Source organism: Ammodytes marinus, assembly GCF_949987685.1.
Source record: "Ammodytes marinus genome assembly, chromosome: 22".
NCBI classification, from domain to species: Eukaryota; Metazoa; Chordata; class Actinopteri; order Uranoscopiformes; family Ammodytidae; genus Ammodytes; species Ammodytes marinus.
Window position 1 is genome coordinate 13997971 of NC_137226.1, and position 25047 is coordinate 14023017.

At 41.5% G+C, this 25047-nt stretch overlaps 3 protein-coding genes across 4 annotated transcripts; 1 reads left to right on the plus strand and 2 right to left on the minus strand.

The window, feature by feature from the left end:
• Positions 1-7472: 7472 nt before the first annotated feature.
• creld2 (cysteine-rich with EGF-like domains 2) lies at positions 7473-13727 on the minus strand. Its single transcript, XM_080051367.1, has 10 exons — positions 13389-13727; positions 13167-13249; positions 12651-12761; positions 10274-10365; positions 9965-10141; positions 9342-9440; positions 9126-9209; positions 8548-8643; positions 7965-8105; positions 7473-7838 (listed from the first exon to the last, which is right to left on the minus strand). The coding sequence occupies exons 1-10, from the start codon at positions 13533-13535 to the stop codon at positions 7777-7779; spliced, it is 1092 nt and encodes a 363-aa protein (XP_079907493.1). The 5' UTR covers positions 13536-13727; the 3' UTR covers positions 7473-7776.
• Positions 13728-14023: 296 nt separating this feature from the next.
• Positions 14024-17333, plus strand: alg12 (ALG12 alpha-1,6-mannosyltransferase). Its single transcript, XM_080050690.1, has 9 exons — positions 14024-14215; positions 14743-14875; positions 14995-15168; positions 15268-15462; positions 15571-15673; positions 15786-16010; positions 16111-16280; positions 16591-16666; positions 16766-17333. Exons 1-9 carry the CDS (start codon positions 14057-14059, stop codon positions 17016-17018), a joined length of 1488 nt encoding a protein of 495 aa, XP_079906816.1. The 5' UTR covers positions 14024-14056; the 3' UTR covers positions 17019-17333.
• Positions 17334-17514: 181 nt separating this feature from the next.
• Positions 17515-24627, minus strand: zbed4 (zinc finger, BED-type containing 4). Of its 2 annotated transcripts, XM_080051404.1 has the most exons (3): positions 24508-24627; positions 22025-22259; positions 17515-21826 (listed from the first exon to the last, which is right to left on the minus strand). In XM_080051404.1, the coding sequence occupies exons 2-3, from the start codon at positions 22064-22066 to the stop codon at positions 18278-18280; spliced, it is 3591 nt and encodes a 1196-aa protein (XP_079907530.1). In that variant the 5' UTR covers positions 22067-22259; positions 24508-24627; the 3' UTR covers positions 17515-18277. The 2 variants fall into 2 exon arrangements, with proteins under 2 accessions (XP_079907530.1, XP_079907529.1); XM_080051403.1 differs by having other exon boundaries at positions 17515-22259.
• Between the last annotated feature and the right edge of the window lie 420 nt (positions 24628-25047).

Sequence of the window (25047 nt, forward strand, 5' to 3'; positions counted from 1 at the left end):
AAGAAAGATCAAAGCAGCCCTCACTGTCTCCTCTCATTCCTGTCGGTTGTAAGAGACCAAAGGCCAGACGATGCACCGTGGAGCCGCACACGAGACAAATCTCGTCATACTGCCGTGCGGGCAAACACACAGACACCTTAGCGTGCAGACACACACACAGACACAGACAAAGACCTAGACATGGGCGCTGGCTTTAACATCAACCCAAGGTGAGTAACAGCAATCCAGCCTACCTGTCTGCAACAAAAAAAAACATCTAGCACTACACCACTACCTCTTCCTCCTGCGCTCTTGAGAAGTGCAATTAAAAAAAAAACGAAATAATATAGTGTGTGCATTGTTCCATAGTATTCAGCTCAGGGAATGGACTTGATCTAATGATGGAAGATTCCCACAGCAAATCTATGTCTATACAATATTAATAGTTCCAGCAGAAGTACAAAACAATATGTGCAGTAAGGACTATTTTCTCTCCAAATTCTCATTTCCAGCACAATGAACAAACAGGGCCACGCAACTAAATAATTTAAAATGTTTGGATTGGTTTTCATGCTCCTATTGAACAGTGGAGTGCAGCTGGTAGAATATCACTTTTACACACGAGAGGTAAACCCTGGTGTTATTGAACGTTTTGCTATTATATTACTTCTGTGATGCTTGAGGCCCAGGCGCACCTTGAACAGCGACTTGTCTGACGTAAATAATTCAGATTCTTGTTATGTTCCCCCTGTTTGCTTCTTCAATAAATCGAAATGTCTGTCAAACCAACAAAATGCACACGCTGAGCGTGCATGCAGGCTCTGCTGCGTGGATTGATTCAGTGAAGTGAACCAACCGTAATCCACTTTTATACATCAACATCACACAATTGTGTTTTTTATTTTTTTATTTTTCTGCAACAGTAAATGTGTATCTGTGAATCTGAATCTGATGAAAATGGGGGCGGACCTGATAAGCCTTTGGCTTCTTCCGTCACCCTTCGGACAACACAAAGTATGATGTATGATGTGAAAGAGATAATTGTGTATTGTGTGGAATTGTCCGAAAGAATAATAATAATAACAAAAAATAATAATAACATTCCTGCTTTAAGAAATGCACAGAATGGATATATTTTCAGGTTTTAGCATATTGGATTTCTAATGTCAATCTAAAATACCCCCAAAGGCAGAGCACCAGCGCCAACCGCGTTGAAACCCAATTTGTAATTCATCCAAATTTGACTTAAAGCTGCGATACAAAAAAATATATTTTTAGTGTAAGGATGAATCTAATGTGAAATGTTTTGCTCGTAGTGACGAACCCACAGAGATTTGTCATCTTGATCTGTGAAGGTTAGCTTCTTCAAGGTCATTGTTTCGCTTTTCTGGACCGCTACCTGGCCGTTTCAGTTCAGTCTTGCTGCTCTAATCAACCCCCATTTCAGCACCAAACAACAGACAGGACTGTTGTAGCTAAGAAAGCTAAAGCTAGGTGATGAACATAAAGGAGCCCTTGGCAGCTAAGGAAACAGATATTTACCTGAAAAGATGGTGAAGACCAAAAAAGGGCAAAGGAGAGTGACTATTGTTCTTACAAAAACACAATCATGTGCTGCGATCAAGTTCGTCATATTGACCTAATACACTTATAATATATTATCTTCAATGTGGGACAATAAAATACATCAATGAATACCGTTTTAATTTCACATGCATATTCTAAGATTTCACTTTTGAAAATGCGTATTCTTGTTTGTGTCCTCAGACCCAAACTAGATTTTTTCTAAAAGACAGCACTTTCTTTGGTGAAAACCAGCATGTGGGTTCATCTGTGTTTCAGGGGTCACACAGACTGTAACCCTTCTGCACACAGCTCAAATTTTCCAATTTCCCCCTCCTTAACCCCAGGCAGAGGGTTAATTCTACACATGCATCCACAGCTGCTCCTCTCATGCATCTAATGCTTTAACTTCCCTCCTAAAGTCTGCGTTTCATAAAGCATCTTGAAGCAAGAGGCGCTGAGTGTGAGTTCATTCACTGAGGCTCTCTCTGGCATCTCTGTCGCGGTGCCCGGAAAGGGACAACAAACAAAATGTTGGATCTATATTTGAGTTCCTCTGCAGAGCTTCCAATTTGTCCGGCTTAATTGTTTGGCGGAGGAGCGTCCGGTTGGGTGAAAGCAAGGCAGTCACCAGCGCACCACAGAGAGGGCAGCAGGTTTAAAGGAGAGCCTGACATCAGAGGCGGTGCAGGCCACTGACAGCTGAACAAAAGCACATGGTGCCACATCTGGCTTCTAGTTTTTCACATGCAGTTTCCCCTCAGCAGTACCTCAGCACTATGATTATCTCCGTCCCACTGCCACACAATGGAACAAAGGGGATTGTTGTCTAAGGATAGCTTTGGGAAACAGCGCGCCCCGAGATCTAACCACCGATGAATGAGGAGGAAGAGGGGAATCATCACAGCCGTAACTCTGTGCCAGCTAGGGAGAAGAGGGCAGAGTGTCCTGGCCTGCTTGAATAGAAAGCATCTCTTTTTTTTTTTTTTTTTTTTTTTGTAATTCACATATTTATTAAATGTTCACAGGTGGTCACATAGATACAGGGACATCTGATACAAATTCATAATACAAATTCATAATACAAAGTCATATTTCATGTTTCATGGCTTCCATATTATTGTTTTCATGGTGACATAAAAAATAAATAAAAATAGTAACAATAATAATAATAATAATAATAATAATAATAATAATAATAATAATAATAATAATAATAATAATAATAATAATAATAATAGAGAAAGAAAAAAGTAAAATAATAAGAAACATCTAGATACTTCCCCCATGTGGAGATAAGAGCCAATATTTATTCTCCTTTCTTCTCCCCTCAATGTGCCATGGTCAGACCCCACAAGCAAAAACAGGCCAATGACAAAAAAAAATAAAATAAAAATAAATAAATAAATACATTTGTTACCATGGTCCGGTGATGTTAGCTGCCTTTGCAGTTGTGGCTGTATTAATTTGGGTCACTATCCACCTTTATGTGGTCCCAAAACCCTTCCCAAGAGGATACCCCCTCCCCCCAATTGTCACTTAATCGGTTCAACATGCATTCATAAGATACAGTTTCAGTCATTGCATTGGCCCATTCTTCAACTTGTGGGGCTTTTGGTATCTTCCAGTGTCTTAAAATAACACGGCAAGCCGTTACTATACCTACAATAATTACAGAAAAGTCACACTTCGATACGTTAGGTATTTGAGATTTGTCCCCTAATAGACAGAGCTCTGGGCTTAAAGGAATTTCTGAACCAAACCAATTGCTTAAAATGAAAATAATCTTAGTCCAGAGAGGCCTGACCATAGCACACTCCCAGATACAATGGAGAAAAGTACCAATTTCAGTTTTACATTTCCAGCATAGGTTATCATTCAATAGTTTCATTCTAATAGAAAGCATCTCTGAATAGAGGAGGTCGCGTCGCTAACTGCACAGTGACAATGTGTTGTTTGGTTTTGAAGCTAGCGCATACAATTTCATATAAATGAATGTCGGTTACATTCAAGCCATTGCCAAATGAGTAGACACAAACTTGATTAAGCCTATCGGTTCCACAAAACTCTTCTCTGTTTTTCTCAGTTGTTGATTCTACTGCTAAGGAAAAACATGGACGTTCAACAGAAGGTATAAAATCTGTTTGCGATCACCGAAGGCTTACTTTAAGTAGGTTTAGTCGACAGCGTTGTTGTAATTACTCAGAATTACTCATGGAGGCGAAGGAAATTATGCATTATAGCTTTAAGTTCTGCAAGTTTCCTCAGTAACCCCGTCAGTGTCCTCGTAGTCACCCCGGGACAGCTGGGCCATGTGCTCCACAGCTGAGGTTTACTGGCAGAAGAAAACCACCACAAAGTCAAGAGAAAAGAGCAGGGTGCCCCTCATACCACAGAGTGTTCGTGCACATGCTCCAGTGCGTGTGTGTGTGTGTGTGTGTGTGTGTGTGTGTGTGTGTGTGTGTGTGTGTGTGCGTGCGTGCACGGGCAACACTGTGCATGTGCATGCACCATCCACTCCTTGGTGTATGTCTTAAGGAATCCCACCAGGGATTCACTACGCCGCACGAAAAAAGGGAGGCCAGCATGTGGAATAAACAATATTCTAATTTCAACAGCAAGCAGACCCAGTGGTGAGAAGAGCTGTCGCAGGAAGGTCACAAGTTCAAAATACTGAATATTTGAGGAAATCTCCTGAACAACAACCTGCCTGCTCATTGAGTATCTCCATGTATTCTTCCATGCAAAAATCTAGTTTTTGCAACAACAACAGAAAAAATCTTGCAAAAATCACTTTTTTGCATGAATTTTTCATATCAAGTGACATACTAACTGAACTGCATACAACCCACTTAGACAAAGATCAGTTGTTGAAATTATATAACAAACTGAAACAATAGTGAATTCACCACCACCATTTGGAAATGTATTTTATTTTCAAACCCAGGTCTTATTTTTAAGAACATTACACTTATTTTAAACCTGTTTTAGAGAGATTCTGGAAATGCTAGCTCTGGCGAAGCGAGTACATTGTAACTAGGGTTGCAATATTCAAAATTGGAAATTATAGGAATTAACTAAATGTCGGTAATTTAAATGATTTTTTTCATAACCAAACATAAATCTAAACATTTAAACACTATGTTTGGTCATAGGCAGACATCCATGCAAAATAATACAATCAAAAAACATTATATTTGAACAGATTTATTTGTAAGAAGAACATTATCAAGTTTTGATTATTTTATGAACAATCAATAATTTCACTGAAAAAACAAAAAAGATGAATGTTGAGTAAAATATTACTCATCTGTCTGACCCCACCCATTCAATAAATAAAGTCAAATGCCCCGCCCCCCCATGTGATGGAGGAATGCACAGTGCATGTAAGGGGCATGGCCTCAGTAACCCTGCAGTAGGATGTGTGCTATGTGCAATTTGCCAAGTGTACTTGCATAAAATCTGGTTGTTTAAGTCAAGATTATGATACAATATATTTTCCCCAACTATATCTAAAATCACTGTTTAAGCCTCTGTACACCTGGTCTAGTAAAAATCAATATATGATATCAAGTTGGGTGTCTCAATAAACTTAAAAAAAAAATCTTATTTGAAATTAAATGTTCATAAATATATTAAAACTTAGTTGAAAAAACAGCTTTTTACTGTCTAGAATGTTTGCCTGGACTGAAATAACATAGTTAGAAGGATTTAGTGCATTTGGGTTGCTTTAAATTAGGCTAAGTAAATTCCCGTTAATTCCCATGGAAAGTTTCCAACTTTGAAAATTCCCGGAATTTAGCAACCCTAATTGTAACTCATGTAACCTCAGGTACAGTATACTCACACAAAGTAGCCACCTTAATTAGCCATTGCACCTAAAAAGACATGCTATTCTTGGCTGTAGAGATCAGAAAACAAAACAAAAAAGTACATTGGGGGAAAGCAGCTTGGGACTCCTAAAGCTATCCAAATAAGTCTCTGAGTCAGACAGAGACTGAACAAAGAAAGTAGCCATCTTGATTAGACATGGCTATCACACTTCCCATATCTTCATACCAGACATGGCGTAGAGCCGTAGACACATTTTGATTTTTCCAGATTTTGGCCCCAATAATGACAGATGTTGTGAGGTTTTGATACATAACCTAATTTAAAATACCGGTACAGGTCTGAAATCCCTTACTATAAAAGGAAAACCTGGCAAACAGAGTGAATCTACATCTCTACATGAAAGAGAACCCTGTTGCAGCCCCACTTTGTGTTTCAGACTGATAAGGCGGGTGGAGTGGGCCTATATTATCTCACTTTAGCTTGAATCACCAAATCTCTGTTGCGGCGCTGCTTGGGTGTGTGTAGCAAATGAAGAAAGCCCTTGAGTGAGGGAAAAGCCAGGTGGATCTATAGCGATTACTCACTGTACCGGCCCGACTCACACATGACTGCCATCACTGCATTCACTCTGCTTGAGCTGTTTCTATCACAGAGGTGCTGAAAGTTAGAGTCCAAGTCGTTTCCAAGCGACGAAAACATCATATCAAACATATCTCCTCTATGTCACCGCTCTCATAAAGGCTATATTCACCTAGATGGGAATTTTGGCAGTAGTAAGATTGACTCATGTATTAGTCGGGGATATGATTCATGCTAACGTCCTCAGTTGCTGTCTCCGTCTTCCCTAACCCCTCTTATAAACACACTTTCTCCCTTTATTTTTGTTGTTTTGCTGCTTTTGTGCTGTTTGTCTGTCTCTTTGCACTGTCACATATTTGCTTGAATTGTGGTAATGAAGACATATTAAGGAGTAGTTCCATATTTTGTCAATATGGTTATTCGTTATTTTTGCCGAGAGTTGGCTAAGAAGATTGACAACCTCTAGGCCTACGTTGAATATGAAAGAACCACAGGTAGACATTATCTTAAATTAGCAAGGGGGGTACAGTGGGATAGCTTGTCTGAAGGTATACATGAATCTAAATAGCCTACAGTATATACTTGACATACATTACTAGGCTATTTTGCTGACACAAATGGAGAAAATAAATCTTTTGGGGGGTGGCCTAGGTTACCATTACGTCAAGATAATTGTGCAGTCCTTGGGTTGACATCGGCCAAGTGTGTGATCACACACAAAGAATTTGACCTGTTTGAAATTGCTCTCGTTGTACTTGAACACACAGTTCCAAAAACAAATCACAGGTACCATTACCCATCCTCCCTGATACAACCTTTCCATTGAGTGGAAAGTGTGTGTGTGTGTGTTTGTGAGGGGGGGGGGGGGGGGGGGGATGATGTTCTACGTAAGTGATGTCTGCTTCCTCAATACCAGCTCAGACAGGTCTCAACTAGCTGCTCCTCCACCTTGGCAAGCCTGTGGAGTCAAAACAGCTGACATCATCCCGCGGGAAGCCTTTTTGCAAGGTGAGACTTGGGTTAGGAAAATATGCTTTGATCCATACGGGGCCAAAGGAAGGTCTTTCCAAAAAAATCTCTCAACACCTACGTGGGGACATATAGGACAACTGCAGATTAACATTGTAGCCTATGTGGACATTCCCTCTAAGATTAACAACATAGCACAACATAGTAGATACTAAATATAGAAAAAAACTGATTCATTATCGTAAATTGCAAACAAATATTCTCATGCATCTGAATAGCAATGAGATATGAAGATAAGAGATGCAGCAAAACCAGTGAGACAAAAATGTCCATTCCAGATCAATTCAAGTATGGCACTGTTCTGTACACAGTGGTGAGCATCCATATTTCATATGGCTAGACTGCCACCGTGTGGTCATCTATGACAACTGCAGCACAAAACAACATGCTCTAATTAACTGTACTACACTGCATTTGCTCCTTAGGGAATAAAAAGAGACAATAATTTGAACAGGAAAATATACACAATATGTCGACATGAGTTAATCTGAAATTCAACAGAAATCACCTTTATTGAAACACTTCCGATTTTAAAAATCAAATAACAAATAAAGACAAGTGGTAGTTTGAGCACAACAGCAACCACGACCAGCATACCGAGAGCATAAAATGTCTCTTTTGTGTTGTCCTTTAATCCACTGCTGGGAAACCTGGATGGCTGTTGAAGGTTCCACGTGCAGCTGGAACATTTATAAGTGCATGTAGCTGACATATTTAAAATGTAACGGCTTCGGATGTGCAGAAAATCCTGCCGTTCTTCCTGGTTCGTTCCCATTGGTTCTAGCTTTGACATTAAAGCTCCTCCCCATGCTGGCTTGTGGTCGTCTCAGTCTCCTCCGAGTCCTCTTCTTCTTCTGTTGAGAATGGAAGCAGAAAGCAATAATACATGTTTAGATGCAATCCAACAGTCACTTTAAGTACCGCATCTGTAGAAAGGCTGATCATGTGAAACCACTCCTTAAACCAGCACTAATCTTCACCTTGCTGTGGCGTTTGGACACACTCGCCATCCTGCTCCTCGTAGCCACTCAAGCAGCTGCACTGGTAGCTGCCTTTGTTGTTGACACACTCCTGGTGCTCCGCGGTGCACACCAACTCTGGCTGGGAACACTCGTCGATATCTGGAAAACACAATTGTTGGTACCAACACGATCTCAATCTAAACAAATCCAGAAGTTCTTTATAGTCAATTACCACGAGCAGATACAAACACAGCAACTCACACTTTGTTATTGAAATGTTTCTTTCCGCATACCCCAACCTGAACACCACCCACATTAGTTGTAAATACTCAAGTTATAGAATCACATCAGACTTTTCCTTTAGTCTCTTGAATATTTTAAGTTTAATACATTTTTTTTTGCCATTCTTATTAAGGACCTCCATGCACCAAAATACAACAATTTCTGAATGCATGTAAGAATATTTTGTCCCATACCTACAAAATTATATTTATACCAATACCAATTTAGAATACATGTATTTTTGATATACTGCCCCCTGGCTGGTACAGCATGAAAAGTGTTATTAAACTCTTCAAATAGTGAATTATTCACATCATACCTGTGCAGGTGTCCTCTGTGTTTTGGTACCCGCTGACACAGGCCTGGCACTTATCAGGACCGTCTCCAGTGCAGCCCGAGCACGCTTTGTCACAGGCTGTGAAAGACGAACACACACAAAAACCAAAAAAAAGTTCTATTAGATGAATATCACAGAAAGTCTTTGAGCTTTGACCTCCAAAATCTAATCACGTCACCCTAGAGTCCTAGAGATAAATTTGACACAAATCCCTCAATGCATTCTTGAAATATTGTGTTCAAAGATTTGAGGTCACAGCAACCTTGACCTTTGAACTCCAAAATGTAAATCAGGTTATCCTTGAGTCAATGTTGACATTTGTGCAAACGTGGTCAGGACAGACGGGCCGACAACCCAAAAACATAATGCATAGATTTATTGTCCCTTTTGGCAGAAATAAAATAAAATAGTAAAGCAATGTTGAAATTGTGTATTTTATACTGTATAAGACAGCAGAAAAACACTTAACACTAGTGGTCAACTTTAGTATACTAAGTGCTGTAACCAAATCCTACAGAGTAAAGTGTTATGAGTTGAGACGTATGACATGTTCTCTTTACCCTTGCAGGAGTAGGAGCCCTCAGTGTTTAGGCAGTACTGATCTTCATCACATGGAGAGGAGTCTTGAGAGCACTCATCTACATCTGTAACACATGGAATGTAACTGCTGTTAGGTTGACTGCACACAGAGCATAATGTCCCTTACTTCAACAGCAATTCATAAATGGTTTCAGTTTCAGCCGTTTTTCATGGCGCCTCTCTAGAGGTTCTCTTACCAACACAAGCTTCCTGGTCATCGTCCTCCCAGCCTTCCTTGCACTCGTCACAGTCTTGATTGGTCGCTCCAGTGCAGGTTTTGCAGGAGGCGTGGCATTCTGTAGGAGGAGGTGGTGGGGAAGTTCACATTCAGGATCACCACAGATTTATCACTCAACCACTTCCTTGTTGTGTATGACTTTGGCTGCATTCCAATACCCATACTTATGGTAGAAAAAAGATTTAGGATCTCCCAATTCTTGTGGTCAGATTTAGTATGCATAAAAATATGCCTATGTCTACTACATCCGGCCCTCATCATGCTACTTGGCCACATTCCCGTGCACACCGGACGTGACGTCACATGGACGGAGCCTCCGTATGAAAACAACCCGGGACGCGACGGATATAAAAGCAAGAGGCAAGATCAAGGCGCAATTTTATGATGAAATAAATAAGTAAAAGTATGTACCAATTGTATGCCTACTGCATGCTACTAGATTCTTTTTATGGTCGGATGTAGTATGTAGAATAGTAAAAAAAAAAAAAGTATGCGATTTGGAAAGCAGGGAAGGTATGGGGTTGTGTCTCAGGAAATGCTGCTTGTGTGACAGTGTTGGGCTCATGTGTGTTGAGGGCCTACCTGTGCACAGAGCGAAGGTGTCGTTCCGAACTTCAGCAAAGTAGCCGTCAATGCAGTCCAGGCAGAATTCACCCTTGTAATTGTTGTCGCAGCTGCACTTTCCGTCCCCGCCGCGAGTCCCGTCTCCGTCACACTGTCCGTTACCGTGGCACGGCCATTCAGAGCCTCCCACGCAGGCTTCAGATAGTCAAATCAGAAAGACAGCACAGCACAACCACAGGCATATTAAACAACTTCATCGCAAGCGCTGTATTCCACTTTTGGGGTTATCTGTTCCTATGCATCATTTACAAAAGGATTTTTCCTCACCATTGCAGTCCGGCCCAAATGTTCCCTTTGGACAGCACACTTTGAGCTTTTCAATGCAGAACCATTTATGCAGATCAGGATTTTTTGATTTCCTGCATTGCAACAGGAAACAGAACCGGGAAGAGATGAGGTTAAATACATTTAACTGAGGCATCATCAATCTTTATTTTATATATGGCATTGAAATCCTAGTGATATGTTAAAATGACAACCTGCACTTATATTCTGTATCAGGAAGTTTGAAGATACCAGCTTTGTGTCATAGTTCAAACAAATAGTCATTGGATACTGGAAGCACAGGCAGGCTATCTGTAGTAGAGTAAATAACACCAGAATTCCTAAGGTCATTGCAAGATATAAATGGCTGGATAGAAACCAGAGGATATGCAACCTTTGTGTTGACATTCTGTGTTGGAGATGAGTATCATGTCCTGTTTGAATGCAAGAATGTAAATGTAATGAATTATTGGAAAAAAAAGTACCTGCCAAACTATTATGTGAGCTTCCCATCTACAGGTCCTTCTCATATAATTAGCATATTGTGATAAAGTTGATTATTTTCCATAATGTAATGATAATAATTGAACTTTCATATATTTTAGATTCATTGCACACCAACTGAAATATTTCAGGTCTTTTGTTGTTTTAATACTGATGATTTTGGCATACAGCTCATGAAAACCCCAAATTCCTATCTCAAAAAATTAGCTTATCATGAAAAGGTACTCTAAACGAGCTCTTAACCTAATCATCTGAATCAACTAATTAACTCTAAACACCTGCAAAAGATTCCTGAGGCTTTTAAAAACTCCCAGCCTGGTTCATTACTCAAAACCGCAATCATGGGTAAGACTGCCGACCTGACTGCTGTCCAGAAGGCCATCATTGACACCCTCAAGCAAGAGGGTAAGACACAGAAAGACATTTCTGAGCGAATAGGCTGTTCCCAGAGTGCTATATCAAGGCACCTCAGTGGGAAGTCTGTGGGAAGGAAAAAGTGTGGCAGAAAACGCTGCACAACCAGAAGAGGTGACCGGACCCTGAGGAGGATTGTGGAGAAGGGCCGATTCCAGACCTTGGGGGACCTGCGGAAGCAGTGGACTGAGTCTGGAGTAGAAACATCCAGAGCCACCGTGCACAGGCGTGTGCAGGAAATGGGCTACAGGAGCCGCATTCCCCAGGTCAAGCCACTTTTGAACCAGAAACAGCGGCAGAAGCGCCTGACCTGGGCTACAGAGAAGCAGCACTGGACTGTTGCTCAGTGGTCCAAAGTACTTTTTTCGGATGAAAGCAAATTTTACATGTCATTCGGAAAACAAGGTGCCAGAGTCTGGAGGAAGACTGGGGAGAAGGAAATGCCAAAATGCCTGAAGTCCAGTGTCAAGTACCCACAGTCAGTGATGGTCTGGGGTGCCATGTCAGCTGCTGGTGTTGGTCCACTGTGTTTTATCAAAGGCAGGGTCAATGCAGCTAGCTATCAGGAGATTTTGGAGCACTTCATGCTTCCATCTGCTGAAAAGCTTTATGGAGATGAAGATTTCATTTTTCAACAAGACCTGGCACCTGCTCACAGTGCCAAAACCACTGGTAAATGGTTTCCTGACCATGGTATTACTGTGCTCAGTTGGCCTGCCAACTCTCCTGACCTGAACCCCATAGAGAATCTGTGGGATATTGTGAAGAGGAAGTTGAGAGACACCAGACCCAACACTGTGGATGAGCATAAGGCCGCTATCGAAGCATCCTGGGCCTCCATAACACCTCAGCAGTGCCACAAGCTGATTGACTCCATGCCACGCCGCATTGAAGCAGTCATTTCTGCGAAAGGATTCCCGACCAAGTATTGAGTGCATAACTGAACATAATTATTTGAAGGTTGACTTTTTTGTATTAAAAACACTTTTCTTTTATTGGTCGGATGAAATATGCTAATTTTTTTAGATAGAGATTTTTGGTTTTTCTTTACTTTTTTGCCAAAATCATCAATATTAAAACAATAAAAGGCTTGAACTACTTCAGTTGTGTGTAATGAATCTAAAATATATGAAAGTCTAATGTTTATCAGTACATTACAAAAAATATTGAACTTTATCACAATATGCTAATTATATGAGAAGGACCTGTATGTTTACACTATTTTCCGTTTTTTGAGGTCAGATATGCCAAAATGTATTGGTAAAAAAGGGGCTTCTTGAAAAATGTCCTCCAATTCTTGAAGTCATTTTGGTTGTATTTTGACCATATTGTACGGCACGCCATTGTTTTGTTTTTGTAATGTATGTTTGTGCTCCATACCATGATATAATGGTCACGAGGCGAGCCGTAAATAAATGAAATGAAACCCAACCGGCTTGTTTATCTGTGGCTGACCACCCACCTCTTGAACCACCAGGTCTCCAGGTCATCTTCGTGCTCTTCTAACATGCGGTTGCAGTCGAAGCTGCTGCTGTCACACAGATCCTCTATGATCTCCATAAGGCGGATTTCACTGTGAGGAGGAAGCATAGGGGTGAGCTGGTTAGACGCAACACATCCAAAGAGATAGATAGAAGGGGTAGAGTTAGCAATACGTGTCACCACTTGGACTGTGTGATAAAACAGGAAGTTACTGCAGGATTTCATGTGGGAAACAACTGTTTAATAAGGCCAGTCTTTTGTAAGATTTGGGAAAGCTCTTAGTTTGCGATCGCTGTAGTTTTAAAGTGTGCCTATTGCCTATGCATCCAACCACCTGGGCACAGTGAACTATAGCTTCCATTGCTTATCTAAAACTTCCCTTTGCTTCTTGTTCCTGGCTGGCTGCAGCCATGGCAAAGCAAACAGAGTTTAAAAATGACCCAGGGCTCCTGGGGCAGAATGACCTGTTGTCTGGACAGGATGCACTTTGTCTCACCTTGTCTCATATTTAGACAGTTTTCTCTCCTCCCAGGCTGTGTTGCCCCCGCCGAAGTTCTGCTTTGCTGTTCTCTCGAAGCCCTACAAAATAGTGTAATTTGTTAGTAGCATACAGAAGGATCTGAATGACCTTAAATACATTTCAGTTATTTAATATAGGAGTAAAAACACACAATATTAGAACAATATATGATTAGAACAAATAGAAATGCTCTCTTACCTTGTCGAAGTTATTAGTAATTTGCTGACAGGTCGTACAGGCGCTTTTTAAATCTCTCTTGGCGTCTGTGACTTGTAAAAGTAAAACTAGAGTTACACAGGACAATAGCCGCAGCAGCAGCCGCAGCTGTGGCCCGGTGGACAGCATCTCAGACTATCAATTAACACACACGTTCATATCAGTCAGGACACACGCCTCGAGGCAAGCTTTCAACAAAAACTAAAGCGCTGCACGGTTGGGACACATCTAAATGGGCTGCTCTTAACATTAAGTGTTAGTAAGGGTTATCTATGCAAAGTGCAACATGGTAGTATTTACATTGCCGGTTGAAGAATAAAAAAAAAACAGTTGCTGTTTTAGATTTCCGCGTCAGCCTCTTGGTTGTATTGTGGCTCGCGCTGATTTGTTCGGAATGCCTGTCAATCAAAAGTGCAGCAAATCACAAGCCGCCACGCTCGGGACAAAGAGCGGCTTCCCCACGTGAAATATTAATACATTTTAGTAGTAGCTTTAAAAATGTATTTGTTTTTCATTTTTGGCTCATGTGTTTGTCAATGTTCGTAAACATTATATCCATACTATTACTACACATTTTTTAATATTGTTTTTAACAATACGTGGAAACGCTTCCTGTGTTGACAGGAAGTGATGAAAACCTTTCAGCTGTCATGGCTGAGAAAAAGAATGTTTTGGGGCTGCCACTGCTGTTTTTATTAATAGCTGTGGCTCTGTTGCATTTGTTCATTTGCCCGTTCACCAAAGTCGAGGAGAGCTTTAATTTACAAGCTTCGCATGACATTCTGTATCACAGACTGAACTTTGTTAAGGTAAGCGAGAGTTATAGGTGCAGGTAGCAGGTGTGCTAACATGCTAACTGTACACAGCAACAGTTGATGCAATACATGCTATTTCCTAAAACGTTACAAAAAAAGCCATAGAGACAAGACTTAGGCTAACACAGTTAGTATGTGGAAAAATTATAACAGTCCCTGTAAATGCAAATTTTATACTAAATGCATTACAATGTTAAATAAATAATCATAATTTGTATTGTATACAGATCATTTTTATCATTATTCCTTAACTACTACATTTAATCTTACCTCTTTAGCGTCACCATTCCCATATCACACAGTTGGGGGTTTTACAGAACCACTTATATTAAGTCATATCATTACACTACCTCAAATACAAAAGAATTGTAAAAAACTTGTCCCTGTACAATTTATCAATAAATCTCAATATCAGTTTAGTAACTGGTTTAAAACTTTTGATTTTGAGGATTTTCATCAGAAGACTGAGTGTATACTGCTCTATAACTCTGGCTGATACCAGAGCCTGTCCTGTCTTTCAGTATGACCACCACCAGTTCCCCGGCGTGGTGCCAAGGACTTTCCTTGGCCCCCTGTTTGTCTCCCTGCTGTGCTCCCCTGTCGTGTTTCTGTCCTCTCTGCTGGACGCACCGAAATTCTACACACAGCTCACAGGTAAACAACTTATATCTCATCAAAACCCACTGTCCCTGTCCAATGTTAATAAATACTGGCTCTTTTAGTTGGCTAACAGTTTAAACACTTGCGTTTTTTTCTTGATGTGCTCTGTGTAGTTCGAGCCTCCCTCGGAGTGTGTGTTATCGGAGCACTGTGGCACATGCAGAGGGAGGTGAGGAGGCAGTTTGGCTCCACGGTTGCGGGGCTCTTCTGTCTGACGTGTGCTTCCCAGTTTCACCTAATGTTCTACAGCACCAGGACGCTCCCAAATGTGTTTGCGCTGCCAATAGGTAAGCTACGTTGGAGACTCTGGGGTTGAGCTTATATCTTTGTTTTCATAAATTGGTGAGTTAATCTACAAGTGACATTTGTTTTTCTTTTGAATCCAGTTCTTGTAGCATTCACGTCTTGGATGGCTCAGAAATACGGCCGGTTCATCAGCCTCTCCGCTTTGGTCATCATTGTGTTTCGGTCGGAGCTCTGCATCCTCTTGGGTCTCATGTTATTGATATCATTGTTGAGCAGGAGGCTTGGGCTGCTACAGATGCTTTACTACGCTGTCCCTGCTGGGATCTTGTCCCTGGGTGAGTAGAGAATGTGCAGTATGTGGAAAAAAAAAAGTACATACTTGGTAACAGTAAATTGCTCCTGCTGTCAAAACGGATATTGATCTCCTGTTTTTCCTTTTACAGCTCTGACGGTTGCCATTGACACCTTTTTTTGGGGGAAGTTGTTGTGGCCTGAAGGTCAGGTCTTGTGGTACAACACCATACTCAACAAAAGTTCCGATTGGGGAATATCCTTTGACTTACTGAGTGTACACTGATGTTGGTTTATCAAATCCTCAATAAAATCCTCATGGATGAACTCCACTCCCACCAGTTCTCCTTAACTCCTCTCCCCAGTAAACCTCTCCATTTCTCTGGTACTTTTACTCTGCTGTGCCCCGTGCTCTGGGTTGCACGCTGTTGTTCGTCCCCCTCGGCCTCCTCGACAGGCGGATGAGGCTGCTGCTGCTTCCCACCGTGGGCTTCATCCTCACCTACTCGCTGCTACCCCACAAGGAGATGCGCTTCATCATATACACTTTCCCTGTGCTCAGCTTGGTGGCTAGCCGAGGCTGCTCTTTCATGTAAGCCGAAACACATTTACTCAATTCTAGCATTTAACAGGAACTTGACATTTTATTTTAAGTACCACTCGATCATTTCCTTTTTCCTTTTCTGCTTCAGTTTGTGTAACTACCAGAAATCCTGGATGTATAAACTGGGCTCTGCGGTTGTGGTCGGCCAGCTGTTGATCAATGCAGCTTACTCGAGTGTCTGTCTCTACGTCTCCCACCACAACTACCCAGGGGGCCGAGGCCTGCAGGAATTGCACAGGCTGTTGCCAGTCACTACAGGTTGGATCCCTCTCAGCCCATTTTTATTTGCTGGGAGTTTCTTACGTACAGAAAACCAGAAATACTGGTCATTCTGGCCATCTTTAACAAGAGCTATAAAGTTAAAAAGTATTTAGGATTTAATCATTAGCTTTTATTTGTACTCGTATCTAAACCATTTTGGTATGATTAAGTGCATAAACTGTGTATGAGACAAAATCATTTTGGCTTTAAGATGTATTTTTTTAGCAATCATTCAAAACTGTATATTATAATCGATCTCTGAAAACATGCATAAAAGGTTTGTTACATTCTACCTTTGTCCCCTCAGATGTCTTTGTTCATATTGACACCTATGCTGCTGAAACTGGAGTATCTCGCTTCTTGGAGCAGAACAGAAACTGGAGGTCAGTGAATTTGTATTGTTTTCAAAAATAACATACCCAATATGACTTCTGTAATGCCATGCCTATTTTTTTTTATTTTTTTATAAATCTTTTGAACAGATATGACAAACGTGAGGACCTGAGTCTCACTAATCCCGAGATCAAAATGTACTCACACCTACTGATGGAGGCTAATGTCACCAAGATACGGCTACTGCGACACACTCATCAGCCTCTGGCCTTCATAGAAGGTTACAACAACATTGCCCTCAACAGGTTTCACTTCCCTCCCGTAACTGTCCGATTGGAGAAAAAAACTGTACTGATGGAGAGGAAGACTGCGTCCGGGCAAAAAGAAGAGGGACTTTCATGATGTGTTGGATTAAGGATTAATGTTTTCTCGGTGACCAAAAGAAAAAGACCAAATGTGAAGGTTATAATGGGACAGATTGGAATGTTAAGGCGATGTATTCACAAACACGTCTGTTTGTCCCAATACAGATTAACTGCTGAAATGTATCTACCCGAGCAGATAAATATGAATATTTTGCATTGAACTTTCATGCACCTTTTCTGATGGTTAAAACAGTTCTCATGCTGTCATGCAATGCGTTTCACCATTCACAGCAAAGAGAAAATAAAGTGTACTAGCAGACAAGGAAACATTTTCTATTATATATCTTTGAATTCTCAGACTGTATTTGTATATTTTATAGATTTAACATATGAATAAAGCTGAAACTGGATGGAAGCAACCCGATTCTTAAATTGGACGTAACTGCACATTAAAACATCACTAATTGATAATCATAACACACCCTGCAATATTGCATAAGGAAAACCTTTATTTACAAACCACAACATTTTGCATGGTTCCAGTCTCAATGCTAACACATTTATCAAATTAGGTTCATTTAATATAAAAAATGTACAGTACATTGTTTAACTCAATAATAAACCCATAATTTAATCCCCTGGACATAAACTTAAATTGTGCTTAAGAGACAAATTGTATATTCCAAACAAACTGCTTATTCTGAAAATACAGCAATATCATACATGAACTTATTAAAAACATTTCAGCAAGTTAAAAAAAAGAAGTCTATTTCTAAACAACAGTACCATGAGCCACAAATTCACAATGAAAATTAAATAACATTAACTTATAACATCTTTCAGTCACAGCATTTATTTTTGGGCCATGTTTTCATTCAGAAAACATCTCTGCATCAATTTATAATACATAATCAAAAAAGCATCCTGACGTGATCTGCACAATTTAACAAAATATATACAGCATTTTGACCTGAAGTAGTTTTGGATAAGGCACAAGGAGAGAGTAGACAGAAAACGAAAACATCGATTTACAAGCACACACACACACGCACACACATTATTACCAACCCCTACAGCTAGAAAAACCCTCCCTCCCTGATACACTTTTGACTGAGACAGCTCCAAAGTGTTTAACAGTAGTACACAAATACAATTAAACCTCAAAATCTGGCCATTGCATTGAGAATCAGTGTATAAATTGATATTTTACATTTTGCCCAACAGAAAAACAAAACAATTTCACAGCTATGCAACTTGGTCCTTGATAAGGGGTTTCAAGTTAATGCTAAACCATAATCAGTACTGAAAGTAAATCAAGGGGAGGTTGACCTTGAGGAACAGCAGACCCTCCATGTTTTCCAGTAAAGGCCTGGGCTGATTTAGGGCACAGTTGACACTAGCTGTGCTGAACAGTGTCTCTGCTGGGACGATGCTGGGAGGGCAGCCCACGTAACGGGCGGCTACTTTGGCAAGATCGGGCCACAGGAACTTTTTCAGGTTCCAATAGTCGAGGGGGTCACAGCTTTGATCGAGAATGTCTTCCTCAAGGTACTCCAGCACTGCCAGCTCTGAGGACTTTGGCTTTTCCTCGTGTTTTATCTTTTGTCGGATGTCGGCCATTAGAGACCAGAGGTTGTCCTTGTTTGAACGTGGGGGGCTGGATGAAACGGGGGCCTCGTTGCAGCCATTGGGCAGCGGAGGCTTAACTGCCACTGAGGTAGACAAGGACGAGTCCAGCTCCTGGATTAGATCTTGTTTACATTGCTCAGCTTCCTCCTCTGTGAACAATGAAGACTTGTATCGTGGGTCCAGCATGGTCGCCCAGGTGTACCGTGAGTCGTGCAGAGTCGCCGACATTCTGCTCACCATGGCTTCCTTTAGAGATTTAAGCATGTTGTCTATGCCCACAGTTTCGTCAAACAGCATGTCTATCTTCCTATTGAGGATATGAATGAGTGGTATCACTTGTCCCAGAGTGGCAGTGCGATTGCTCATCTCCCTGTAGGCGACTTCAAAAGGTTTCAGTGCATTGCAGACCGACAGCATCACCTCCCACTGATCGCAGCTGATGATTTCCCTGAAATTGCACTCGATCGACATCTCGTCGATGGCTTTCTTCTGTTCCACCAGCCGCTCGAGCATGAAAAAGGAGGTTCTCCATTTGGAAGGAACGTCCTGAATCAGTTGGTTCTCCGGAAGCTGGTGGGTCCTTTGGAGCTCACCCAGCTTCTCCTTGGCCTTTGCTGAGCGGTGCACACGTTCACAGATCTTTCGTGCAATACTCAGAAGGTTCTGAACCATTCTCTGGCTCTTTATGGCTTCGCTAACAATGAGGTCTATTGTGTGTCCAAAACACTGCATGGTGACATGGCCATGGTCCTCCAAGGTGTTTTGGATGTTGTTGTTATCAGTTACAGTGAACCCCTTTTTCAGTCCTGATGAGGTGATCCAGGAATCCCATAGATACTCGAGCTGCTTTGGGATGTCATGCATATCTTGATCACAGTCTATTTGCGAGACACTTAGGAGAGCGGAGCAATGAAAGTCCTGACCCTGGGGCCGGACACTCGAGTCATACGTCGCCCAGTGGGCGGTAAGGGTCAGGAATTCCCTAGTCTGGCTACTGACCCAGATACTAGTTGTGAAGTGGACAACACCACCTTCGGCCTCTTTCAGGTGGGTCAGCACTACGTCTTTCACCCTTTCGTACATATCTGGTATGGCAGTGCTGGTGAAGAAAGAAGAGGTCGGTAGAGAATACTGAGGCTGAAGGTACTCTAGTAGTCTGTTCAATCCAGCATTCTCCACCATAGCTGATGGCTGAAGATCCAGTGCGAGCATTTCTGCGATAAGTTTGGTGATTTTTTTGGCAACCGTGTGGTGTTCATCAAACTTCTCAAGGGTTTGTTCCATTTCATAAACAGAAGTGTCCATGAGCTCTTTTTTAACGTGAATGTCAGCAGACGGCACATCACCTGAGATAGTATTGTTACTTTCAAGAACATGTACATGAAACCTCTGCATGTGCCTGAAGAGGCAGCTTGTGCCAAGATTTGTAGTCTTTTTGCCTCTGCTAATTGTGCGGCTACAGTGCAAACAAACCACCTTTGTGGGGTCATCGGGTGAAATGGAAAAATGGTTCCACAGTTTTGACGTCTTTTTGCTGAAAACGGGCAGGGTTTGTGGCTTTTTCTTACTGGCAGGGTTCTCAGTTTCTTTTGTTGAAACTTCGTCCTTTGCTTGAATATTGGTGTAGGGATGAGGGGAGGTTTCCTTCTCATCTGTGCTTTTTTGGTTTTTGAGGACGTCTGGGTGGCGTCTCATTAGATGCCTCATCAGGCAGCTTGTACCAAAGTCGCCTCGTTTACCCCGACTGATGACGCATGGACAGTAACGGCACAGTGCTTTTAACTGGTCAACCGGTGACACAATGAAATGGTGCCAAACTTCCGATTTCACCCGTTTCATGATCCTTTTGTTTTGTTGGAAAACTGAATGATCCTGATTGAGGCTGGGGCCCTCTGAGAGGTCGCATGGTGAGGAAGTAATAGGTGAATCTTCCCCCTGGGTTTTGAAGGAAAAATTGAGAGAGGACTCCTGCCCTGAAAGATGCATCGCCTCATCAGATTCCTCTTTGATATCCATACTTTCCTCCATGCTTTGGGGTAATTCATCAGGTATGGTTTCAGGTGAGGATGGAAGAAGCGGCGATTCTTTTTTTAATTCAATTGGATCCTGTACTACTATGCGGGGCAACATTGAAGGAGGGTTTGTATAGGGTGGGGGAATGTGATTTCCCTGTCCATTTTCCTCAATGACAACCTCCTTGTGGGCCCTCCACATGTGACGAATAAGACAGCTCGTCCCCAGATCCTTCCCATTTTTACCCCTACTGAATTCATTCATACAATGGATACACACTGCTTTGGAGTTGTCTGCAGGCGACAGGTAGAAGTGTTTCCATACAGCAGATCTCCGACGGGAGCTTGAGCTCTTGGGGGTCCCAGGGAGGCGCTCGGCCCCTCCGTCTGACATTTCTTCGAGGAGGTTTTCGTTGGAATGTGAGGATGAGAGCGTGCTGCAAACAGTGTCAGTGTTGGCAATGGCATACGATTCTGATTTTGGTTCAACTTTGGGTAACACTTCTTTGGATGACAGATCTGAATTTTCAGCTGAGGAGGTGGACGGTGAAGTGTTCTTTGAGGCAGAAGAGATAACACTATTTGTCATGTCTCCATTTTTTGGTGAGTTTGGGGAGGAAGGTATCACAGATGAGGCAAGAGGGCTATTGAGATTAATTGAGGACATGTCTGCTCCGTCTTGTAAAAGCACAGTGGGGTGAGCCCTTCGCACATGCCTCATTAAACAACTTGTACTGAGGTCTTTCTCATTCTTACCCCGACTGAACTCTTTCATGCAGTATAAACAGATTGCTTTGGTACTGTCTCGTGGCGATATGCAGAAATGATTCCACGCTGGGGATTTTTTCCTCGGATTAGTATTACTCCTCATAGATGACAAAAGGCTCTGCGTGACAGCGTCCATGGCAACATCATAAAGGGTGCTTGTGTATCCACTTAGTAGATTATTATACTCTTCACCATCTTTAGTAACAAAGGGGCCAATTGAGCTACCAAATGCTAGCCTTTCATCATCCTGCGTTTCTTCCTCCATTCCATTTGCATCCTCCGTCTCCTCTTTGATGTGTGGACTTTCTTCGTTACCATTTTCATATTTTTCACTCTCCGTATTTCCCTCAGTATCAGTGTTTAGGCATTTGTTTGAGGGAGTGGGAGAAGCTGGTTCAGTCTCGCTGGCTGGGTCTGACTCCAACTGTTTTTCGTCCTGAGAAGATAAATGAAAAGAAGGGGGAGAGTCTTTATCCAGTGTTATTGAGGAGCAAGCAGGTGACTTTGCATCTGCACTTTCATGAGGGCTAAAGCTGTAGGATTTGAATACGTAGCCATCCTGGCCCTCAATTTTCAGGCACGTTCCCTTTGCCTCTCTTTTTTTACTTTCCATGGAGCCATTAGGTTCACTGACCATATCGTCACTCATTTGAGCGACATCTTCCTCCCCATCCATGGCGGCAGCCCAAGGGTTTTAGTAGAACGGTCAGGTCTGCGTTGTCAAATGTAATCACTTTGTTCAGGTGTAGTCATCGATTCTGTGCCTCTCAAGCAGGTGTTGTAATGAGTGAGTGGCTGTCGGGGACACAGGGTGCCTGCTTGTCCCTCTCCATTTAAGACTGAAGTAGTTCCACGTCTCTGCACAGAACCTAGAGAGAGGGAGGGAGAGAAGAGATCAAAGCGCATTCTTCAGCAATAACAATAGTCCAAACAAACAGGTAAGATGGGTATTCTGTGATGACAAAGAAGTCCTGCACATAACATTTTACCACTTTTTTTTTATTCTTCCAAAACTGGTTGATCAGGATTTTTTATCAAGGTTTGGCAAGAACAAATGGTTTGTTGAAGTTAAAAGTTACAACTTCTCCTGCTGTAAAATCAAGTGTCATAAATCTAAGTTTACGGCCCCTTTCTAAACCACTTAGAATTTACATTTGAAAGCAGTTGTGTGATTATGAACTTGAAAATGTTTGAATAACAGCCCGGACACAGTATTAGTTTTGGTCTACACAGTCTCATTTCCATGTGCAGGCTCAGCCCGGCCTTCAGATCCTCTTAACTAGCCTTCAAGGCTCACAGCTTACATGAAAGCAGCCACCTGGAAAATAGTAATCATCTATCAACAGCAGGAACCGTTCAAAACGCTTCTTCCACACAAACATTTTTGCCAAATTGTGTTGGGTTAGTTTTCTGAATCAGAATAACCTGTCCTCATCCCCAAAAAGAATGATGCTAACTTTTTTTAAATGTTCTTATTTACTGGAAACATTGTGCTATAGCATATTCACTTTATTTATTCTGATATTTTTAGTTTTGAGTCTGTAACTTTATTTTGGATGACATTGAATCATGTACTGTAGAGTAGATCAATGCACTCCTAAACTAAACACATGTGCCGTTTTCATATTTTTTTTTAAATGAACGAGGATCCTTGAGCATACATGTTTTTGTTCCATTGAAACTCTAAAGTGGCAAATAATGAGGAACACATCTTAAGGAATTAATGACTAACAGGGTAATGTCTGGTTGAGAGTCACTATGGAATCTAGTGTCTAGATTTTTGCTATAGCATTAGGATCTAACGAATGCATTATCACCACAACAACTTCAAAATTGTGACCCTGTCAAATTGCATGTAGGTCTATGGGTATGAGTATGAGTATGACATTGTTTTCAATGAACACATGGTGAGATGAGGCCAGATGTTTAAATGTAGTCGCCATTTAGCTAACGCTAATTAAGTCTATTTACAGAAGCCCTAGGCTACAACTACCATAATAAAGAGGTGGCGAGGTGTTTATACATTATTTAGTCTAGCCTCACTGGTATCAATTGGGTGGTCAAAATATTAGAAACACCTCAGTATAATGCAATAGTTTCAATGGCCCTTACTTTGCAGTGCATGTAACGTTTGTGTGTCAACATCTTCTTTAGAACCAACACAATCAAGATCAAGCAAGTTGTAAAATAAGCACGGAGGAAGAAACATTGTATATATTATCTTTCACAATACACTAGCAACTAATACAAGACCGAGATGGAAGTTAACAATGCACAAGAGACACATTGATTACATTAGCTTTAGTACACAAGCATGACCCAAATGCAGTCCGTCATAATCTTTAATAAATGCTTTAAAACAAATACTCGTTCATTCAACCTAGAAATAACCTAGCTGGTATCAATCGTGTGGTCAAAATGCCTTCATTGGGCAGGGGATCCAAAAAACAAGTAAGGTTAAGCCATTTCCTAAGAGCAGTGACAACCAGTTTTTCCGGGTTTGGCTTGAAGTGCTATTCAGGAAGATGCGAAAGGAAAGCAGAACATATCCAACGCTCTGAAGCGTTCATCTTCACACAACGCACAAACTAGTAAATGGTTATCAACACACCGGCTTTCGGCTTGTTCTCAATGAAAAACAGTTAACACTCATCCCGAATATTGTACAAGCACTGTACGAATCCATGTTTAACATAATGTTACATAGCTGGCAGTTACGCTACATCATCAGTAAACACCACGGTGGCTATTCTGGTGCTAACTAGTTTAGCCACAAGGCTAATAAACACATAAAAAAACAACAGGCAGGTACTTCCGTCACGTGGATTTGTAGCACAAATATTCGAGACAATGCAACTTCTACAACTACCCCGTTTACGTTGTAATGAGCCGGGGGACGGCGTTTGGCACATTTCGGACCACACCACGACAGCTAGCTGGTTAGCTGCCAGCTAGGCCACACCATAGACAGGACATGCAAGCTAACCTGGCGAGGCAGAACCCAGCCGTGGCAACACACGAACCACACGGGATCCGAATCAGACCAGCACTCACCACGACGCCCCAGTCGCAACAAATCCCGTCCTTTAAACGTGTTCGTGTGCTCTGGATACTTACTGTGAAGTGTGACGGCGTGATCACTAGGTTTCGGCTCCTAAACGGTTAAATATGACACATTTGATTGATCCGGAGGGGGGTTCACTTTGTTGCTTTTGTCTCCTGGCTTGCTACTAGCAGTTTACGTTCGGCCGGAGCAGCTCCACACAGCGTCGGACGGAAGGAACATGTTTTAATGATGTCACAGGGCTCGGGGGCTTCACTATCATGTCCCATAACAACAACGTGCAATTACTTACACATGTTTTATCCTTTAACATGTGTCAGTCAGTTATGTTATTGCGATTAGTTATTGTTTTCTTTAACAAACGTGTAATATTAACAGTAATGCTAACTTATTGAACCATTTCACAGTCTTTCTGTGTCTATAATAATAATACAAATAATAATATTCATGATACCCTTTTGAATACCAGAATCTATACTTTTTAATATTATAAAACTGTATATTATATGTTTATTGAATTAGCAGTTTTTACCTGTAGGCATGTACCTGTCAAACCACAACACGCTTTTAAATAAACACGCACATTAGGCATG

Bases quoted from the DNA above. Each gene is read 5' to 3' on its own strand.
- creld2 (XM_080051367.1), bottom strand. From the start codon at position 13,535: ATGCTGTCCACCGGGCCACAGCTGCGGCTGCTGCTGCGGCTATTGTCC. The intron at 9,441-9,964 runs GTAGGCCCTCAA...CTCCTCCTACAG, and splicing joins CACCTTCGCTCTGTGCACAG to AATGCCACGCCTCCTGCAAA. The intron at 7,839-7,964 runs GTGAAGATTAGT...CATTCTCAACAG, and splicing joins TGTCCAAACGCCACAGCAAG to AAGAAGAAGAGGACTCGGAG.
- alg12 (XM_080050690.1), top strand. From the start codon at position 14,057: ATGGCTGAGAAAAAGAATGTTTTGGGGCTGCCACTGCTGTTTTTATTA. The intron at 15,463-15,570 runs GTGAGTAGAGAA...TTCCTTTTACAG, and splicing joins TGCTGGGATCTTGTCCCTGG to CTCTGACGGTTGCCATTGAC. The intron at 16,667-16,765 runs GTCAGTGAATTT...TCTTTTGAACAG, and splicing joins GAGCAGAACAGAAACTGGAG to ATATGACAAACGTGAGGACC.
- zbed4 (XM_080051403.1), bottom strand. From the start codon at position 22,066: ATGGATGGGGAGGAAGATGTCGCTCAAATGAGTGACGATATGGTCAGT.